This window comes from Octodon degus, unplaced genomic scaffold (genome assembly GCF_000260255.1).
Source record: "Octodon degus isolate 3935 unplaced genomic scaffold, OctDeg1.0 scaffold00031, whole genome shotgun sequence".
Taxonomy (NCBI): domain Eukaryota; kingdom Metazoa; phylum Chordata; class Mammalia; order Rodentia; family Octodontidae; genus Octodon; species Octodon degus.
Genome location: NW_004524607.1, coordinates 12,543,071 through 12,564,237, shown reverse-complemented (window position 1 = coordinate 12,564,237; position 21,167 = coordinate 12,543,071). Strand labels below are relative to the sequence as shown.

General features: G+C 48.6%; 1 protein-coding gene across 5 annotated transcripts in view; it reads left to right on the top strand.

The window, feature by feature from the left end:
- The window catches only part of Mad1l1 (mitotic arrest deficient 1 like 1), a 356,419-nt gene that overhangs the window by 5,505 nt on the left and 329,747 nt on the right, over nt 1-21,167 (top strand). For all 5 annotated transcript variants that reach the window (XM_023713536.1, XM_023713538.1, XM_023713535.1 and 2 more), the window contains exons 3-9: nt 4-144; nt 2,784-2,963; nt 5,619-5,743; nt 6,346-6,427; nt 7,232-7,362; nt 7,483-7,597; nt 9,732-9,793. In XM_023713536.1, the coding sequence (XP_023569304.1) occupies nt 4-144; nt 2,784-2,963; nt 5,619-5,743; nt 6,346-6,427; nt 7,232-7,362; nt 7,483-7,597; nt 9,732-9,793 (836 nt within the window). The remainder of the gene's footprint in view (nt 1-3; nt 145-2,783; nt 2,964-5,618; nt 5,744-6,345; nt 6,428-7,231; nt 7,363-7,482; nt 7,598-9,731; nt 9,794-21,167) is intronic.

The window sequence follows — 21,167 nt, the reverse complement described above, 5'->3', positions numbered from 1 at the left end:
CAGTTGGAGGAAAGAGCCGAGCAGATCCGCTCAAAGTCCTACCTCATCCAGGTGGAGCGGGAGAAGATGCAGATGGAGTTGAGTCACAAACGGGCACGTGTGGAGCTGGAGAAGGCGGCCAGTACTAGTGCCAGGAACTACGAGGTGGGTCCAGGTGGAATGGGCCTGGCTACCAGCCCTGGGAGGCAAGGGGTTATGTGCTCTACTTAGCAAGACTTGGCTGGTTGGAGGCCCGAGGGCCTCTGCATCCAGTTGTCAGGGCATTCCTCAGAGACCACCTGCTGCTGTGATGTATTGGAGGAGGGTGGACTGAAGTGGGGTGGTTGCAAAAGGGGGCTTGTCAGTGCATCTTTTGCTTGGTGAGGCCATGGTAGGACACACATGCTTCCTCTGGGTCTCTATTTCCTCTTCCCTCTGAACAAATCATAATGCAGATCTGGCAGAAATTCCAGGTGTTGTGAAGGTGACAGTGGGTTGGAAAAGTCACTGGGTGGTGGGTGCATCACTGGGTTGAGGTTCTCAGGGATTGTGCTGGGTCTTGCTGCGGTGGGTACAGATCCTCAGCCAAATGCCTGCCTAGTGCTTTGCGGCTAGTTTGCTGAGGACTTCCCAGGACAGCTGAGAAAGCACAGCCCCATGACTCGGGGCTGAGGGTGGGGGATGGGGTTGTCTTTGCTTTGTTTTGATTAACAGCTCTCTGCCAGGGTTTTCAGTAAGTGCTGATCAGTTGTGGAAATGCTGCCAAGATGCAGACAATATCAGACTAGGAAGTATCTTGGCGTCCCTGCAGGTCTGCTTCTTGCCATACTTGCATATTCACACACTTCCCTAGTCCCTGTTTAGGTAGCTGATGTTGTCCAGGGTGTGATACTAATTGGGTTCATTTCTGGCTGTGATATGTGGGCTCTGTGAGTCAAGAGTTTGAAGTGTTCTCTTTTAGGGTTGGGCATGTTGCAGCAGTGCTGATGGTGTAGCCCAGGCTCTCAGGCAAAGGAAGAACAGGGGGCTCCTGCAGCTTCTCTAAGAAGAGTCCCTTGAAGCAGGCCCTGCTGATGCCCTGGTCTCCAGTACTCGGCATCAGTGGTGTGGGAATGTTAGAATGAGTGAGAACTTGCTGACAGGTCTGTGCATGGCCTTCCTCTGGGGAGGGAAGAGAAGGGGAGGAGGAATGGCTGTGCTTGGACCTGGGCTTGCCAGACTTGAACTGCCTTCTCTTCCCTGCTCCCAGATACTGCCCACTGTGGCCCAGGAGCCACTGGATTTTTCCTAGACCGTTGGGCCTTTATGTTGTTTTTTCAGGAACTGCAAGTTCAGTGGTGGACGTCTAGGACAGGACAGGACAGCTGGTCTCTCACCTGGAAGCACCGTTAGGTGTTAAAACCTAAGGACTGGGGTTTGAGGTTGTTTACACTTGCCCTTTGTGCTCAGAACTGGTGATACCAGCAGATATGTGTTCTGGCTCCAGTGGTGCTACCCAGGCTCTGTGCAGATATAGCGCTTCATTTTTTATTTATTTGTTTTAGTTAGTTTGTATTTATTTATTTGGTACAGGGTCTCATGCAGTACCAGGGATCAAACCTGGGTTTTTTAAATTTAAATTTAAATTTCTTATTTTTGGGTCTGGTAACCAACCCCAGGACATTGTGCTCACTAAACATGTGGTCTGTCACTTCACCCTGGTTCCCCAGTAGAACATGCTCATTCTACTTTGCAGAGCAGGGCCCTGGCTGTTTTGAGGCTGCACTTGTAGTCTCTGTCCTCTTGAATTCCTTCGAGGTTTGTATCAGCCTTTCCTCTGGGAGGCCATGGCCCCATCTGGGCTTTTATTAAACCATTCCTCAGTTTTGGGTTGGAGTGTCCTGAACAAGGGTGCATGAGCATAGGGCTGGGGAGATGGCTCGGTAGAATAAGCGCTTCCCTGGCAAGTGCAAGGGCCTGAGTTCAATCCCTGGTTCCACCAAAAAAAAAAAAAAAGGTGCATGAGCCATTCTGCTTGGACTGGCTGTAGAAGTTTCTGGTGACTCTAAGAGGGTGCTTATGTAGGAAACTTCTTGTGGGAGCAAGGCAAAAGGTCATCAGGGTGCTGGGCTCCAGGTTACCAGCTCTTGCTGCTTTTTCCTCCAGGGATTTAACTGCTCCTTTGTGGTTTCTTCTCTATGGGTGATGGTGAAACCTTTGGTTTCCCATGGATTGTTAGGGTCTGAGCCAAAGCCTTAGTTCCATCCTTTACTCAGGAACATGAACTACACAACCTCCCTGATGTTAATCATGTGTGGTGGCTTCTAAGCTGTGGCTGAGAGGATGCATATTCTTACAGATCTGGCCTAGTGTGGACCATTCTTTGTCTACAGGGTGATGTCTATGTTGCCTGTCCCTGCCTTGATCATCTGCTTATTGGGGAAATGCCTACTCATTTCATGATGGCCTCAGTGGATTAGACAAGATCTGCTGGTGCTGCAAAAGCTCGGCTGTTCTCCAAGGTTGATTCTGAATTTTAGATTTTCCATGCTCCATCTCTTTTTGTAAAGACAGTTGCTATGAGCAGACAGTGCAATGAGCATGTGGTGTGGTCCGTGCCAAGTGTCCTACGAAGGCCCTGCTTTCTCATAGTGCATGTCAGGGGCACTGGCATTGGCCCAGGCCTCCCTGATTAGGGTTTTGGGCCTGTTGTTTCTTCTGGGGATCTGAATGGCCTGTGTAAGTGAGAAATAGAACATCCCTCCCTTGAACACTCCACCTGGGGTTGCATCTTTGTCTGGCCAAGTTCTCTCCTTTCTCCACAGCGTGAGGTTGACCGTAACCAGGAGCTCCTGGCACGCATCCGGCAGCTCCAGGACCGGGAGGCTGAGGCGGAGGAGAAGATGAGGGAGCAGCTGGAGCGCCACAGGCTGTGTAAACAGAGCCTGGACTCTGCTAGCCAACAGCTGCAGGAGCAGGAGGACAGTCTGGCCACAGCCAGCGAGGTGAGCGCAGGCCCATGCTGGAGCAAGGGTCCCCACTCTGGAGTCATCCTCTCCCTTCAGCCATTTTCCAAGCAGAGAATGAGTGCCTTCCCACATGCACTGTGGTGGCACTACATTTTCATTTTCAAATTGTACTTCTCATTTGTGCATCTGTGGTTTTTATATGGTTAGTAAAAATGCTAGTTTTCCTTTCTTTTCTTTCTTTTTTTTTTTTTTTTTCCATTTATGTATTTGGTACAGGGTCTCACTACGCAGTTGAGACTTGTAGTGATACTCCTGTTTTCAACCTCTCCAGTGCTGAGATTACGGGTGTGTGCCACCATGCCTGGACTTGGTCGCTGTCTCAGCGTGCCTTGTGGGCAGGGACAGTGTGGCATGAGGGACCAGGGATTGAACCCTGGTCTCTGAGCTTGCCAAAGCTGGCGCTTAGTCTGCTGAGCTATCTCACTGACTGTCTTTCTTTGATTTTTTTAATTAAGAAGTTGAGCAGTCTTTGGTCTTTGTAATTATGAATTTTGTTGATTTCTAGTGTTTGTTTCTTGTATTTGCCGTGCTGTGTCTCTGGCAGATAGTGTCCTGGGTGTAGCCTGTTGGCACCTGTCACAATGTTTTGTGTGGGCAGACCCTAGAAACGGTGCATGGAGACTGAGGCAGTTCTCTGGGTGTTGCAGAGTTGACTGGTGTAGCCTTCTCTGTCCTGGGTGGTGGGATGCTCAGGCAGTATTTTCTTTTTACCTAGAAGATGTAAGTCGGTGCCTCTAGATTTGCATTTATTTGATTATCAGGAAGGTCTATTACCATTTCCTGGCCTTCAGGAATGCCTTTGAATGTGAGTGCATGGAACTGCAGTCCATGGGAAGGCTGTGTGTGTTTTAGACAGCCTGAGCATTGGTGCTGGTGGACACTGGGCTTCTCTGACCTTCCTGTCTCTCTTCTGTAATGTTCAGGATCACAGGTGCCAAGTGGAACTGGATGAGAGCTGCCCCTGGGGCAGGGCTGTGTTGCATTATTGGTAGTCCATCTCTGTGCTGTGCTTTCCTCCTGATAGCTCCTTGGGGCAGCTGCAGGGGATTTTTGCCATAACAGTGATGCAGTGATTGCTGGCAGGAGAGGAGGTGAGACCAACTTGCAGAGAAGCTGGCTCTTTCCCTGCATGGCTTGCCTGTGCTCTGGGTCCCAGACCTGTGTTCTGGGTGGTGCCACCATTCCATGCCAAAAAGGAGCTACATACAGCCTCGGGAGAGCAGAAAAGGTGACTCCATCAGGACAATTTGGGTGTGAAATAGCACCTCCTTCGTGACTCAGTCCACAGTCATGAGCATCTGCCCTAGACTTTATGCTTCTGTGACAGTCCCCTGATTTATGTTTGTTTGTTTTTTTGGCAGAACCGGGGATTGAACTTAGCCCCTTGCACTTGCCAGGAAAGCGCTTATTCTACTGAGCCATCTCCCCGGTCCCTGTCCCCTGATTTATAATGCTCATTACTCTGCAGTTCCCTCATTCACCTGTTTGCTTGCTCAATGTCTGATCTTCCCCATGTCTGTCCTTTATTAGGACGGCTGTGTCTGGTTGGCCTTGGTGCCTAGTGTGTGTTTATTGAGTTCAATAGGACCTTTCAAAGAAGGTTTTGTTTTTGATTCCTCCATTCTTGTTTGAGTGCCAGACTAATAGTGCTCATTGTTGTTATAAGTGAGTTGTACAGATTGATAGTGTGGGGTGCTTATATCCGACTCGCCGGAGGGCCATGTGGTTAATATTGCTGGTGCATTTCACTGGGCCCTGGATTGGTGGGGCTTCTCTTGGGCAAGGAACTGAATCTTGGCCTCTGCATTTGCTAAAGGTACTACTTGGGCAGGCCCTGGGCCCTTAGTCACTCAGATTATGCTGCACCAGTATCCTTCCTGAGGTGAGTTGCTAGAACCACTATCTTGCCCCTTGTATATAAGTTTCCTTTGTATGTAAGCTGAGACATGTTAACTTATGTGATATTTGAGTGGACTTGCCCAGTATACTCTTTCCCTAGGAGAGCTATAGGGGGTGGATCTCCAGGTGAGTGTGGTGATAGAGCAGGGACAGTTCCTTTATGTGACTGTCTATGTTAGCAGATGTGCTGCCCTGTCCTGCAAGCTTCTGGGTGAGTACTGCTGGCTTTGCCTTGGGGGATACCTCCTACCCTGAACACATGGCCACTCAGCAGCTTCCAGCCCATCTGGCTGGCCTGGGGTTCTGTGTCCTCACTCACTGCTGGTGTGGTGGTAGGACAGATGTGGTTAGGAAAGGGATACTAAACTGGGAGCATGATGACTATACCTGGTAGATATGGGATGCTGTAGGCATGTTACCAGGCATGGAGGCTAACTTGTATGAGACCTGAAAGGCAATCTCATCTTGAATTTTGCTTGAGAGTCCCCCAGTGGGACTAGCTTCTTTAGGCGCTGCTGTGACCTGGATCTGTCTTTTTTCTCATGGAGCATAACTTACACCAGGATGCTTCTGTCTCTGCTACTCAAATGCACAATCCTCAGGAGAGGGGTTCTGTCCCTCCCCAGGTGGCAGATGAGAGATGACAGGTTCTTCTTTTTGCCCCTCATTTCCTGTGAGAGCCATGTCTACCTCTGCACAGGCCTGGCTTCAGCATGTTGTCTCTGCTTTCAGACGATCGGCACATTGAAGGGTCAAGTCTCAGAGCTGCAGTGGAGCTTGATGGACCAGGAAGTACAAGTGAAGCGGCTGGAGTCTGAGAAGCAGGAGCTCCAAGAGCAGCTTGACCTGCACCATAGGTGGGGGTGTGGACCTGCAGGGGCGCCGGAGGCTGAGTTACTGAGGCCAAAATAGTGAATGCCAGAATAGGGGGCATCTGAAATGTTCCTGAGTTGGAACAGGGGTGGGGTAAGATGGGGCAGCCGCCTTCAAGAGAAGGTGTTTTGCTGAGCTAGGTTTTGAAGGGCATGCAGGATGTCCCTGGAGGTGTGTAGGCTATGGATAGGAATAGTTGTTCCATGTGCAGGGACATACTAGGGAAGGCAAGGATGTGTGAGTTGCTAGCTGGAGGCATGAAGTTCTCTCCCAAGGAGTTGGCCCTTTTTCTGTCAATGTTGTCGGAGGTATTTCTGCTCCCTGGGAATAAGAGCAGTCAGGCTTGAGTGGCCTCATTCAACTTCATGAGGACTGGTGGACATGTGAGCAGAGTGGTACCCAGAGAGCTGCAGGCTGCTGTGGGGCCAGGCTCCCCATTGGGTCTACTCCCCAGGAGTTCAAGGCCTCAGAGCCAGTGAATGTAAGCCACTGTAGGGCTTGGGGACCCCTGTCACATGCAGGTGTGGGGCCATGCTGGCACTCAGGCTGAACTGTTCCTAGACCCAATGTATTCTTTCTTTATCAGAAAGTGGCAGGAAGCAAATCAGAAAATTCAGGAGCTCCAGGCCAGCCAAGAAGCCAGAGCAGAGCAGGAACAGAAGATTAAGGTGGGTCACTTTGTGTCAGGCTGTCAACATTCATTCTGTAGATACAAAGACATCTGAACCATGGGTATCTTGGTGGCATTTGTGGGTTCTAGCTGATTGTGTCCTGCATGCCAAGCACTGTGTTGGGTGCCAGGGAGGCCATGGTTAGTGGATGGGTGCTTCTGCTCATAGGAAGGTTGCATCCTAGTAGAAGATGTACAGGAAACACAAGGATAAAATTAGATGTGGAAGGTGGTATGAAGTAAGCTGGAGATAGAAACCCTACTTCTAGGGGTACAGCCAGACCATGCTTACACTGGATCCATCTGATGCAAAGTCAGGCCTCACTTCTTCACTGCAGGGGATACTTCTGAAGGGTGTTTTGAGATCCCTTCTACAGCTTTCTGTTGCCTTCAGAGTAACATCTAGGCTCCATGGGAAGCCTGTGCTGCTCACTGCCTGTGGTTGTCCTATGGTTAGCTCCTGGGAAGGCCTCAGACGTAAGAGCTTCACCCCTGTTCTGGCTGACTAGTTCAGCCAGCATCCTGGCTTCCTTCTTGGACCTCACCCTACCTTCAGCTACCCTGGGCTTGTGTGAACAGCCTGATTTGTCCTTTGTGTCACTTGGTCCCTGTCACTTGCCCCATTCACTGGACAGCACTGAACTCCACTGGAGTTTATTTATTGACTTGGTCCTCATACTCTGCTTCTTCTGTGACTTGTCAGAAAAGCCAGTGTTATCCTCCTGGCTTATACCTTCCACCCTGAATTCTTTGCTTCCCTGCTGCTCATTCTTCTTTCTTTTCCTCTGCCTGCTTCTATTAGGACTTGGAGCAGAAGTTGTGCTTGCAGGAGCAGGATGCCACTGTCGTGAGGAGCATGAAGTCTGAGCTGCTGCGGCTGCCCAGGGTGGAGCGGGAGCTGAAGCGGCTGCGGGAGGAGAATGCACACCTGCGGTGAGGGCCAAGGACTTGGGGAGCAGTTGCGTTAGGGTTAATGGGGCAGATGTCTGCATTCCTGGCCCCAGTTCATCTTCGCCTGTGTGGCTGCTGGAATGACTATTTCTTGCCCTGCAGGGAGATGAGGGATACCAATGGGCTGCTCACAGAGGAGCTGGAAGGGCTGCAGCGGCGGCTGGGCCGCCAGGAGAAGATGCAGGAAGCTCTGGTTGGCCTGGAGCTGGAGAAGGAGGTGAGGGTCCCAGTGGGTGGGCTATCCTCTGCCTTCCTAGAGGACCTTTGACATCTGTGACATGTAGCAGCTGGTCATCTGCAATGTAGTACTGTGTTGGGTAAAAAGATGGCCCTCAAGGAGATCTGTATCCTAATCCAGCACCTATGAAGGTGTTAATATGCGTAGTAGGGGGAGGAGCTTGTTGATCTGCTGGCTGCAGTGGGGAGGACCCTGCATTATTTAGATGGGCTGTGCAGTCTCAGGGAGGTGAGGGGACTGACTAGGTGTTGTTGGCTGTGTGGTTGAAGGAGCCCTGAGCCAAGGAATGCAGGTATTTCTAGAACCTGGAAAAACAGGAGATGGTCTATGAGGAGGCTTCAGGAGGAACCAGTCCTTGTCACACCTGGATTTTAGCCTAGTGAGACCTGGTTTTGGTTTCTGAACTAAGGTGCTATAAGAAGGTGCAGGTGGTGATTCAGGGAGGAAATGATAGGAGGAAATGCCTGTGAGGCAGACATGGAGGAGACATGTGCTTGCTGTCTTCTCCCTGTATCTGCTCTTGTGACTCACTAGTGGTGTGTAGGAAGATGCCCATGCTGGGTAGCATTGGAGTCACCTGTGGGCAGAGAAGCTGTCTGTTACCTAGTGTCTGGTGAGTTTGAATCAGAGCTTAGGCCTACTGACTTCTTAGGTCTTAGTCCCTCATGCTGTGGTCACTCTGTTCCCTCTGGTTTGTCTGCCATGCACTGGACCACTATTTCCAATTCTGGAGTAATTTGGGGGAGAGTAAAGGTCAGTCTACATTTTCGCCCTGTTGGCTGCTCCCATTCCATTGGCCAGTTCCTGAGCTGCTCCTTGCATCCTGTTTATACTGGTCCTGTTCAGAGCGTCAGGAGAAGTGAGGGTCCACTGGGGCACAGAGCTCTGTGAGTAGCCCTATCTGTGGCTTGCTGTCAGAGGTGCTGCCAGGCCAATTACTTGTCTCTGTTTCTCTTGACACAGTTTTAAGAAATTGCTGGGCTGGGGATATAGCTCAGCAGCATAAGGGCCTGCTTGGCAAGGTCAAGGTTCCAAATTTGACCCCCAGTACCAGAAAGGAAGGAAAGAAGGAAGGAAAGAAGGAAAGAAGGAAAGAAGGAAAGAAGGAAGGAAGGAAGGAAGGAAAGAAATTGCTTAAGATTGGGGGCTTTGGAGCCATGCATAGTTTGAAGTTTTGCCATGGGTGCTCCATGGCTGTGTCATGCCTGTTCTTGCCTGTGCTTGAACTCTATAGTGAGGAACGCTGACAGTGTCTGCCTTGGGTAAAGTGTTCAGAGAAGAGTCTGGTGCTTAGTACACATTGTACAGCATTGGCTGTGGGGAGGTTGTCGGCCAGGCCCTTTTCACCCCTTAAGAGGCCCTTGAAATATTTGGCTGAACCATTGGTGACAGCACTTTGCTGGACACCAGGAGAGGGTGACAGGCCAGATCAAAAGCATGTGGCCCTTAGCTGGGTATGGTAGTATATGTTTGTAATCCCAGCGCTTGGGAGGCTGAGGCAGGAGGATTGCTGTGAATTCAAGTCTAGCCTCAGCTTTGTAAGTGAGTTCAAGGCCAGCCTGAACTACATAATGGACTTGGCTTCAAAAAAAATGAAGTATGTGATCCTTGCCCTCAGATTGCTTCAGATGGGAAGGCAGTGAGGCTTAAGTCCAGGGGCTCTGACTGTCATGGAGCAGTCCAGCACTACTTTGTTCTTTAGGTAGGCTGTCCTGGCTGTGCTGTGCCCTGGGGCCTGCTGGTCCTCCCCTGCCTTGGGGTGTGTGTCTGGGGGGATTTGGCTGTAGGATTGAGTTCCTCTCCTTAGGACTTGGCATTCTAAGGGTGCCTGGCCTTGGGGCTCAAGGGCCTATGTCTGCAGCCCATGTTGCAGTCCTTGTAGCTCGCTAGTTTGTACTTGAATTTGTGCACTTGAGCTGGGGAGGCTGAGCGTGCAGTGTAACTTCACCTGAGGGTAGTGAGGCAGCCTCAGAGCAGATGTGAAACATTTGTCTGGGCTTAGGAATGTGGCAGACCTTTCTAAACATGGGGGAACTTACACTGTCATCATCAGTTTTGCCTGAATGTCACTCAACACACACTGATGGGGACATGGCTGTGACTATCTTTTCAGAGGCTGCTGGCAAAGCTACAAAGCTGGGAAATACTGGATCAGACCACAGGTTTGAACCTCAGGTGGGTACAGCTATCCCTTTTCCTCTTTTGCTGCTGGTATCCACACTAGTTCATTGGTGAGCAGGCGGCTGTCCCCTCCTTGCTTGGTGTCTTCTTGATCGTGCTTGTTTGTGGCTGGCAGTGTGTATGTGGGACGCTCTTGTCTCACAGTGCCCAGGTTTAATGAGGCACTGGAGCCATGGGAGGGAAATGGAATTGTGTGGCTGTTCTCTGCTGAAGTCTTGTACCACCTCTGCTAAAACCCAGACTACTTACAGCAGTGAGGGGGCGGCTGTCTGGTGCCTTGCATTGTCAGGCTTGTTAGAGGACTCTGTATGCTGAGGAAGTAATTGCTTTTGGGGAGAATCATTCCTCCTAGGTGATTGTAATCACTAGGGATGAGCTGAAATTTAGGATTCAAAAACACCCCGTCATCCAAGAGGATTCTTGTCCCCCTTGGGCCCCTGTAGCATTTTTTTGTGGGTAGTCTGTCATTGCTAGTGGGTGAGTGCAGAGTAGATTACAGGTCAACTGCTGGACAGCCCACTTCTGGGTGCTGGGCAATGTAGTCTGACAAAGGATGGAGCCCTTGCTGATTCCATCGGTTCACTACTCATCTCCAGCAGTGGCTCAGTTGTATAATGCCCATTAGCTGCTGTGACCTGTGGTTGTTGGAGACTTATACAGTTGCCCCATCTGCCCACAGTCCCAAGGAGAGTCACCCTGGTCTTCTGGATGAGCCATCACAGCCTGGGGCACAGGGCTATCATTTTTAGGGAGTTTTTGTTTTATTGGCTCATGGGATATTGAGTTTCAGCTTCCTGGTTACCTTTCCTGATCCTCTGCGAAATGAGGCTAGGATTGCAACTCTCTTAATGAGCTGAGCTATTGTGTTCTGTCATTATGCTGTCCATTTCCATCTCTGAAACTCACCTGCAGAGCAGCAGTACTGGCTTCAGATCTTTGTCACTTGACAGTGTCTCTGAATTTTTCTCTACTGAGTTGTGGAGTGCAGACCACACTGCCGTTCTGTCTGAAGCATTTGGACTGGCTAGCAGAGCATGTTACTGTGGCTTCCTTTTCTTCTCTGGGTTTGGCAGTTACCTGAGGGCCCCTCCAGCTCCAGGGGTACTCTGATCAGCCAAGAAGAATTCTGTGACTTTTTTTCTCATGAGGGAGGTTAGAGACCCCCTCATGTCTGGTTGAACCAACCCTGTGGGAACACTGGCGTGCTGTGTGCCTGGTGTCTGCAGCATGGTACTTGGTGTCACCCAAACAGGTAGAGCTGGAGCAGCTGGCTGATGCTCTGGCCTGAAGGGTACAGACTTCTGAGGCCTTGTGGGAATGTCCAGGTTCTCCTTTTGAGCCTATGTCTGCGCCTCAAGGTTCTGTTGTGAGTCGGGATGGCATGAGAACAAGCTGGCCTTTGGTGACTGCCTGTCATGTGCTGTGTTATCTCTGCTGTCCCAGGTCAGACTGTGATAGGGTGGATGGTGCCTGTGCCTGCTGCCAGCCACATGCTGGGCTGCTGATGCTGGACAGGGGAGAAGTTTGGAGAGAGGCATGGGTTCATGGTGCTCTGTGACCTCCCTGAAGGAGCAGATCTGAGCCTGCTCTCATCTTGTGTGACTCTTGCCCATGCAGTTGTACTCCCTTGGGCCATCTTTTTTCTCATGGCTTCTTATATTTGTGAAGATAGAGCAAGATCCCATCCTTAGCAGGTGCCTCATGGCACTTCTGTCCTTGCAAGGAAGACAGAGGTGCCATCTTCCTGTGCTCCCTAAGCTTTTCTACCTGGTAATTTCTGTGTATGGGAAGTTTTCCTTCTCAGGCTTTATGTAGCTTTCTGGGCCACCTTGGACTACTGTGGGGTACACGCCACTGTCTCGCATTCCCTGTGCATACCCAAGTGTGTGTGTGAGTGCCTACTATCTTGTGGTGATTGTTACATAAGTCTATCAGATGCAGATGTATGGTATTAATTGTGGCCCCTCATCAGATTCACCTCGAGTCTTGAGGGCTGTGCTACAGCCCAGTGGTAGAACATATGTAGCATGTGTAAGGCACTAAGTTCGATCCTCAGCAATAAGGAAAAAAAACATAAAATGGAAAGGAAAAAAAAATATTCTCCACTTTAAACCAGGCATGATAGGGTGCACTTTTAGTTCCAGCTGCCAGGAGCCTGAGGCAGGAACATTCATTGCTTGAACATTGAAAGTTTGAGGCCAGATTGAGCAACACAGTGAGCAGCTGTCCCATAAATCAATAATCAGTCAATCAATCAATCACTTCTGAGGGCTGGACTTTAGGAGTGTGGTACCTCTGAGAACTGCCAGTGCTGAGGATTTTGGCTTGCTGTCTTTTTCTTGCTATTTTGGGGGCAGGTTTTGGGCAGTGACTAGAGGTGAGCAGGAAGAGTGACAGTGAAGCCCATGCTTGGTGAGATGGCATGTGGTGCTAGGACTGGGCAGAGGGGAGCAGGAAGTGTTGCCCAGTGCTGTAGGGTGGCCTCCCTATAGGAGGAAGCACACACGTGCATATTCACCATTCACACCAGAACACCTGTGACTGTGCTGCCAGGTTAGACACCAGTCCATGATAACCACTGGGGACCGGAAATGGTCCTATTTTCTCTACCAGTTCCCAAGAGGCAGATGCTTGAGCTCTCTGGAGTGATCTGGCCTCCTTTACCCTTTAGGCTGGCGTCTTGCCATCATTTGGGGCACATACTTGGGCTTTTGGGGTCTCAGATGTGGCCACCACTAGGTGGCACCACCCCCCTGGAGATCAGCTTCTTTAAGGCTCCTGTCCTTCCTCACCAACACTAGGAATCTGGCTGACCAGAGTGAGAACGGACTGTGGTCCCAGATTCTGCCTGCCTTTGGACACACTTGGCATTTTTTTGTGTGTCTCATGCCTGTCCTGTCCTTTACTGGCCTTTCTAGGGATCTCCCCAGATCTGTACTTTTCGAGTGTTTACAACAGTACTCTTAGCTGGGCTTTCATCTGAGAACAGGGCCTGACTTCCCTGAGAGTCTCAGGGGCTCTGGGGCCTCAGCCCTAGATTGGCCACAGTGCTCTGCCTACCACTAAGCTCTCCACATGTGACAGTGGCTGCTTCTCTCCAGTTTGGGTTTTGTGTATTTAAGAGACCAGAGGTGGATGAACAAGTTGGCTGGAGTGCATCAGCCAGGGTAACTATGGGGGAAAACAGTGGGCCATGCTTCCTTGACTGTCTGGCCATGAAGCGAGGCCAGCATGTAGGGTCATGTAGGCAGGGGCAGATGGGCCTGTTTAACCTGATGTGACTCAAACACGGGGTCATGTGGGCCCGTGATGGACAGGTTCTTCCATTCTCATGTGATCAGCTGGTGGTGGATAGGTTTGTCCACTAGGATTTTACCAGTACAGAGGATCATGTAGGCCAGGAGCAGATGTAACTCTGTGACCTGGAACATAACAGGGAAGGAAGAATGGTAACTGTGTGGTGCTGTGGCCGGGGTTAGGCATGGAGCACTGCCACTTGGGGGTTGTGGCCTCCTAGTTCTGGGAGGCCTTGAGTGTTGATTGTGTCAAGATGAAGAACCCAGTCTTGCAGAAGCATGGTCTCTGGGCAGTGCGTTATAAAGTATGGGAAATAAATGATTAGGAACAGACAGCAGCCTGGGTAGGACTGCCCGGAGGACTGGATGGTGTGAGGACAGGAGGGATGTGGTGAGGATGAGGAAGGAGCCAGAATTGAGATTATTGCAAGAATGTGAGGTACTGCCCTTTAGAAAACCAACGATCTTGGTAGAATGAAGGTAGGGTTGTATGTCTCAGGAGATGAACAGAGGAAGCCTTTGTGCAAAACTTGACATTCATGATTGAAGATTCTTAGCAAATGAGGAAAAGAAGGGGATTCCATAGGTAAGTAGGGTGACTGTCATACGAATGGGAAAAGATGAGGCTCTGTCTCCTCATGATGCCAGCTCATTTTGTAGGTGGAGGGACTGACCCTGGGGACCAGGGAGCCATAGTGTTCTTAACACTCTACTCTGTTCATGTGAGGCTGACTTCTGTCCCAATCCTGGGGACCAGGTGAGGCCATGTGTCTTCACCATTCCTTTTACACAGGTGGCAAGGATGACCTCTGCCCCACCCTGGAGACCTGGCAAGGCTGTATGTCTGCCTATCTCATTGTTCTAGACATCCCCACCTGCGTAAGCACATAAGAAAAATTTGGGCTTGTCAGAATAAAACTGTCTCTACTAGGAAGCAGTGTGAGTATGTAGGCTCTCCTAAGCTGTCAATAAACATCTAGCTGGACTAATTAGTGAGGATTACAGGGTCACAGGATATGAGAACAATATGCAAAAATGATTATATTTCTGTGTTCTAGCAATAAACCATTGGAAGTGCATAGTGTTTACAATGGCATCAGGAACATAAAATACTTAGGAATAAATTTAACAAAATATGTTTAAGATCTGTTCTCTGAAATTCATAAGATGCAGCTGACAGTAATTAAAGATGACCTAATAATATAGGAAAATGGAGAGAAACTGTAAGAGGAAAAAATAAACTCTCTCCCTTTGGCTCTCCACTACTCACTCAGCATAGCACTCTGACACCAGATGTGGGTTTTTTCCACACAGCAAGCAATTCTCCTGTGGACGCCAGCTGAGCGTCCTACAATTCAGTTCAGACAGTGTCTGTTTGGAGTTAGAGTCCACTTCCCTGGGGTGAGGGCTTGGACACAAAGGTAGACCTCAGAAACCAGTCACAGATCCTTACCTGCACTTCCGACCAGCTGCTTCGGAGCAGGCCCCCACAACCCAGCCCTTGGGTTATATTGGTTTGTAGAGTGCTTCACAGAATCCAGGAAAACACTTTATTATATTCACCCATTTATTGGAAAGGATATTATGAAAAATCCAGATGTGTAGCCAGATGGAGCTGCATGTGACAGGTATGTGGGCCATGGTACTTCCATGCCTTCCTGGGTAACACCCTTCAGGAGCTTTCATCTAAAAGCTCTTAAGAATCCGGGGTGGTTTTTGGTACCAGAAATCAAACTCATACTCAAGCTTGCCAGGCAGGTCCTGTGCTACTGATCTATATCTGTGTCCCAAGGACTGTCTGTCTTTTGGGGTTGACAGGGGATTCCTAATATAGGCATGGTTGGTTACATCATTGGTCATTGGGTCAACTCTGTCTTCTTATCAGAGACTGAAAATCTCACCCCTCTGACCTGCCTTGATCTTTGTGATGACCAGCCCTGTCCTGAAGCAACTAGGTGTTACCAGTCACAGACCCTCTTATTAGCATACAAAGCACTTACCATTCTAAACATTGCAAGGGTTTTGGAAACTGTAAGCCTGGAGATAGTAAGAAAGACCAAATATGGTTTATGGTATCACAGAGATACAATATTTATTTAATGCAAGATTCAATATTGTTCAGATAGCAGTATGCTTAAATAAATCCATACAGTTAACAGTCTCAAAGTCAGCAGGTTTTTCTTTGGTAGGGCTCACCAAACCAGTATCTAAAGTTTGTATTAAAACATTCAGGACTCAGAATTGTTGTAACAATCTTGAAAAAGAAAGAGTGCTTATACTGGAGAATTTTAAGACCAAGTGCCAAGGTTATTCAGACAATGTGGTATTGGTATAACTATCGACAGGGAAGTCAGTGGAGCAGAAGAAAAGTTCAGAAATATTTTAAGAATATGGTGTCAATTTTTTTTTCTTCAAAATTACCGTGATTCAATGGGATGAAGATAATACAAGAAATGACGGTAAAACAACAGGTTATCAGTATGGAAAAGGTATGAGCCCTTACATCTCAGACACAAAATTATAACTCAAAATGGGCATAGACCTATGTGTAAAAATTTCTGGAAGCTTTGGTATAGGACACAACATGAATTATTCATGAAACCACTCAATAAATTAAAGTTCATTAAAATTAAAAACTTTTTCTCATAAGACAGAAGCAAGTGAAAGACGGACCCCATTGATGTGGAAAAAATGTTTGTGGTTGAGAGATGTGGTAGCATATGCTTATAGTTTTAGAACATGGGAGGCTGAGGCGGGAGGATCCCCATGAATTCAAGACCAGCTTGGTTGGGTTGCATAGTAAAACCCTGTCTCAGGAAAAAAAAAAAAAAAGTAGAAAAAAAAAAGTTGCAGTCTGTATATCTGACTGAAGATTTGTTTCCAGAATATATCAAGAATTCTCACAAGTCAATAAGGTAACCAGATTAAAAAGCACAGACGACTTTGAAGAAATAACATCATAAAGAAAGATACATGTGTGTTAAATAAGGACATGAAAAGACAATCTGCATCATCAGTCATTAGGGAAATAAAATTAAGCTCGGGGAAATACCACTACAAACCCAATAAAATGGCTAAAATTAAAAGCACTGACCCTGCCAAGTGTTGGCAGAGATAGGGAATAACTGCATCTCCTTGCTTTTGGGAAATGGTCTGGCGGCGCTTTGTACACTTGAAGCCAGGGATTCCACTCCTAGATCTTTAATCCAGAGAAGTGAAAGTGTGGCCTCTAGTGTCTGTTGGTCCATGGAGGGTTGAGCAGACCATGGTGTCAGCATGACAGAGTACTTACTTTCAGGCAGTGAGGAGCAGACAGTTGCTGAGTGTCTCTTGCTGAGTGAGAGAAACCGAGCCTGAGATTGTACTGTAGACTCCACTTACTAGGCAGTATAAAGGAGGCAACACTGACCTGTAGTAGTAAAGAATAAGTCAGATGTCTTGAGTTCAGAGCTGGGCTCTGGTTGGTGATGTGTTGTGTCCATTGGTATGTGTCAGAATTTATGACACTGTACCTTTGCATTGAGAATGTTAGTGTGGGTGTATTATTAACTGTTTGTTTTTAAGAATCTTTTTTTTTTGTGTGTGTGGGGGTGTGGGTACCGAGACTCAAATAAGCTAAACCCCTGGCCCCAAGTGGGTGCAGATTATGCTCGATAAAGCTGATGTATAAATGGTACAAAGCCCTTACAAGGTGACTTGGACTGGGTTGGGAAAGGATGAGGTTTTGGTAAAGAGCTCATCTCTTGATCTTGTCAAAGGCTGTAGGAAGCCAGCATTTCCTGGGAGGCCTTTGATGCCTTGGCCCAAGCTAGTATTTGTGAGGACTTCGTGAGTGGATCACCAGCACTGTGCAGATGGCATTGTGTAGTATCATGTGAAGCCCAGTGCAGAAGATCAGGGGATTTTATATGCCTGATTAGAAACAAAACAAGCAACCAGGAGTGGTGGTGCATACCTGTAACTTCAGCACTCTGGGTTACTGAAGCAGGACAGTACAAGTTTAAGCCCAGCCCAGGCAAGTTGATGACCTAGTATGACTTTGTCTTAAAGTAAAAAATACAAAAAAGGACTGGGTATTTATTCAGTGTTAAAGCACTCCTGTTTTTTGGGGTTTTTTTTTTGGTGCTGAGACTCAAACTCATGACCTCATGCTCGCCAGGCAGACACTGTTCCGTTGAGATATATCCTCAGCCACACTCCTGGTTTGATCCTCAGTACCACAGCAAAACGAAAGTGGTGCACGTAGTAAACTTGGGCAGATGAAGTGAGAAGTGGCCTTCACCCTCCAGATGTGCTCCCCAGGGCGATTGACCTGTGTTACAGCTTCCTTGCTTTGGAACATTGTCTTCTGCTTAGGTCAGGGGTGCCATTCAGAAGCAGTACAACTGATGGTTGCCCCAGTCTGTCTTTCTAGGACAGGCCTGCTAGGTTTTCTGGGTGTCTTTTTAGAAGTGTGTGCACATATGAGCTCTTGCAGGTGAGCTCTTTATTATGCAGCTTTTCCACTTAGTTTTTTATTTTTATTTTTATTTTTTTTTGTACTGAGAATTGAACCCAGGGCCTCTTGCTTGCTAGGCAGGTGCTGTGTTGCTAAGCTACATCTCTGATCTTCCACCTAATTTTTGACAGTGTTTCTGCACTAGCAGAAATAGTAATGTTGAATTATTTGAAGAGCTGTGCCATCCACTGAGTGGACACTGACTTCCTTCAGTCCCCTGTTCAGGGACAGTCAGGTGGTTGACACTTTTTTCCCCTCAATAAGCGGCGGTGTGTTGGCTGGATAAAATCTTAAAAGTGGAATTCTTAGTTCAAAAGATATGCACATTTGAAATTGATAGCTAGTGCCAAATTGCCCTTCAAAAAAGCTGTACTTCTGTACATTTCAGTTGTGGTTATGTGAGTGTCATTGCTTAATTGGGGTAGTGTGCTTTCGAAGGTTCTAGCGGAGATTCAGAGACAGTCACAGCCAAGTAGGAAGAGCAGCCCTCTTGAGTGGCTTGGCTTTTTAAAATTTTTATTTAGCAATTCATATTGAAGGATGAGCTTATTAAATAGGCATGCAGTGAATGTCGGGTCCCTCTTTAGTTGAGCCTCTGGTCTATGGAGGGAATAATTCGCCTGTGGCTGAAAAGCCTCTATTGTTTGGCCCCTACCCCATCCCTTTATGCCTTGGCTTGGCCTTGTTTCAGATCCTGTTGGTGGGCATTATACCTGTCAGCATGCCTGCTGGTGTCCTAGCAGGGCTGTGGAAGATGCTGATGCATAAGATGGAAAGGTGGGCAGTTTGTGCATATTTCAAATTGCTGACCTGTCACCTGGCATCAGAGCTGGGGACCTGCAAGTGCTGACCTGGATGTTTCCCCAGAAGCATTTGTAGGCTGACCAGATGACAAGTTTTGGGGACAAGCTTCCCTGATGTGTGAGGCCAATTAGGAGGACAGTGAGGGGAAGGTGCAGTTTCCTTCTGAGAAGGAGCTAATCGAGCAGCCAGGATGCAGTTATTACTCTGTTTTTTTTTGTTCAGGGTTGCAGTGAGCCAGGTGTTGAGTTATCAGTGCAGAGAGCTTGGTGCTTGGGAAGGCTTCAGGTGACAGGGTGAGCTGTCATGTGTCTGAGCCACTGTCATCAGTCTGTCTTGGTGTTCTTTAGGGTATAGAGGAGGAGAAAGACGTATTTGAGCTCTCGTCACTTGTGGTCCTTTTTCTGGTTCTTTCCCCACAAGCTGCTCCTGTGGTCTGGAGATGGAGGGACACGTGGCCCTCTGATCTTGGCCCAGGAGCCCCACCTGTAGTCAGGGCAGACAAGGATTTCTAGGAGCTAGTTGGCACCTCCTCCGAGGCTCAGGTCTTTTAATATCAGCCCATTCTCCTATGGTACAGGCCATGGCTGCTTTCTGTCTTGGGAGTTGAGTTGGCTTTCTTTAGGTACCATCCTTTCAACTCTAAGATTTGGGACTTGTCCTTTGAATCTCAGTGTGTGGCATGCAGTAGACATTCACTCAATGTTGGGAAGCAACAGAGAGCTGAGCATTTGTTGCAACTGCTGTGCTCCGGCTGGAGTCTCTGGGCTGTCAAGGCTCCAGGGTTACAGACCTGCTGAACCATTGTCTTCCAGAGACTGTGCTGCACTGTGAACGGGCTCCAAGGCAGCAGGGGTTGGAATATGCAAGAGGAACAGCTTCCCAGCAGAGCCTCCACATGTGCCCAGACAGCTGCAGCCCTGGGCAGAAACACTACTCCAGTTTAGCACTTGGCTCTCAAAGCACCTTTGGGGCCTTCCACCAAGCCCTGTAGATTGGGCTCTTCTTGCATGACTTTTAGGTTGATTTAGCAGAATCTGAAGCCACATAACAAAAGTGATTACTATGCTCCTGGAACTCAGACTGAGGGGCTGGGATACCATACACAATAAACCCTGTGCAGGAATGTGGCTGTGTGTGGCCAGGGTGGGCTGGCCCTGTGGGCAGCACACAACCCCTCCTGTATCCTGGAGGAGGAAGGCAGCCTTAGGCAGGCATTGCCATGATTAGGAGGTGTTTGGGGTTGGCTTCTCGGCTAGTGGCCATGAGGGATGACTAGGATAGTGTGATCCAGGATCACATGCTGCTGTGACATTGTCCTTCCTCACAGCCTGCCCTTATTTGTGTCAGAAACTAGAAGTCCAGCCCCTGCCAGCCCACGTGTCTGGCCTTCCCCTGCTGACCTCTCCAGGCCAGCCTACCTGGCCTCAGTTCTTGAGGCAGAACATATACTCTGTGGCTGTTGAACCTTCTAGAACCCTGGTCAGGCTCCTCATGCTAGAGGACTGTACTGTATTTCCTGGTGCTGGCTGCTGAGGAATTGAGTTCTGGACCTCTGGGACAGGCAGAGGTGTGGTGGGGCTGGAGTGGGCAGTACTCAGTGCCCACTCAGTGGCCTCAGGAGGACAGCTGATACCCTGGAGTAGTGTGTTTTCAGACATAATCCTTGTGCACTGCTATGTCAAGGAGAATGATTTATATTAGCAAGTGAAGCAGCATTGTCATTTAATTGATAGGCATATGCACAGGGTTGTTGAGGGCTGTGGGACCTTGGTGGTCTTGTCCTTTCCCACTTTTTGTGATACTTCTACAGTTATCTGGGTATAGAGCCCCGAGCCCCCAGCACCACATACATCTGATCATCCTGAAGCAGGAGTAGGCCTCTTTCATGTCTTCCTTTCTTTGCACAAGCTCTGTGGTTCTTATTTACTGCTGGGTGATGGAGGTAGGGTGTTCAGGCCTGGTCAGCAGACCTTTCTCAGACTGCCATATGCAGCCTACAGCAAAGCTTCAGGGCCCAGTGGTAGTCAGGATCAGACATGGCCATTGCAGCTTTGAGGAGGAGGAGATAGGTTGGTAATGTAGGGGAAAGGAGCCCAGTGCAAGGCGTATGTTAAGGAGTGAGCAGGTGGGTACTGCCTAGAGCTGCTCTTTCAGAGGTCTCTTAGCCCTAGTTGCTCCCTGGCTGTGTCTCTGTGAGCTGTGGGCTTCTTGTTGGCCTTGGAAACTCTGTTCTCAGTGACTATAGAACAGTGTTCTATTTTCGTCATGGTGTTACTTGACTCTGGTTAAAGAACTTTCTTTTTTTTTTTTTTTTTGTGGGACTGGGGATTGAACTCATGACCTTCTATTGAGCTATCTACCCAGCCCCAAGAACTTTATTTCTTTCTGGGTGTATAATGTTAGCATTCAGAGGACTGAGACAGAAGGATCATTGCAAGTTCAAGGCCAGCCTGGGCTACATAGTGAGACCCTGTGTTGTGGTTGGGGCTTATAAGGGAAACAATTTAATTCAGAACACATAGTTTATAGGATTATTTTGTAATATTCACCCAAAGCATCAAATACAAAAGAGTGTGAGAAGTCTGTCCACACACTGAAGACTCAAAATCCAGCTGAGGGCTTAGATCCCATAGCGGTGCCCTGTGAGAGTCCAGCTGAAGACCTAGAGCCCATAACAGTGCCCCCCACAGTCCAACTGGAGGCCAAGAGCCCATGACAATGTCTCATGCAAGTCTGTTTCAAGGATCTGTACTGAGAAGTCCCAAAAGTC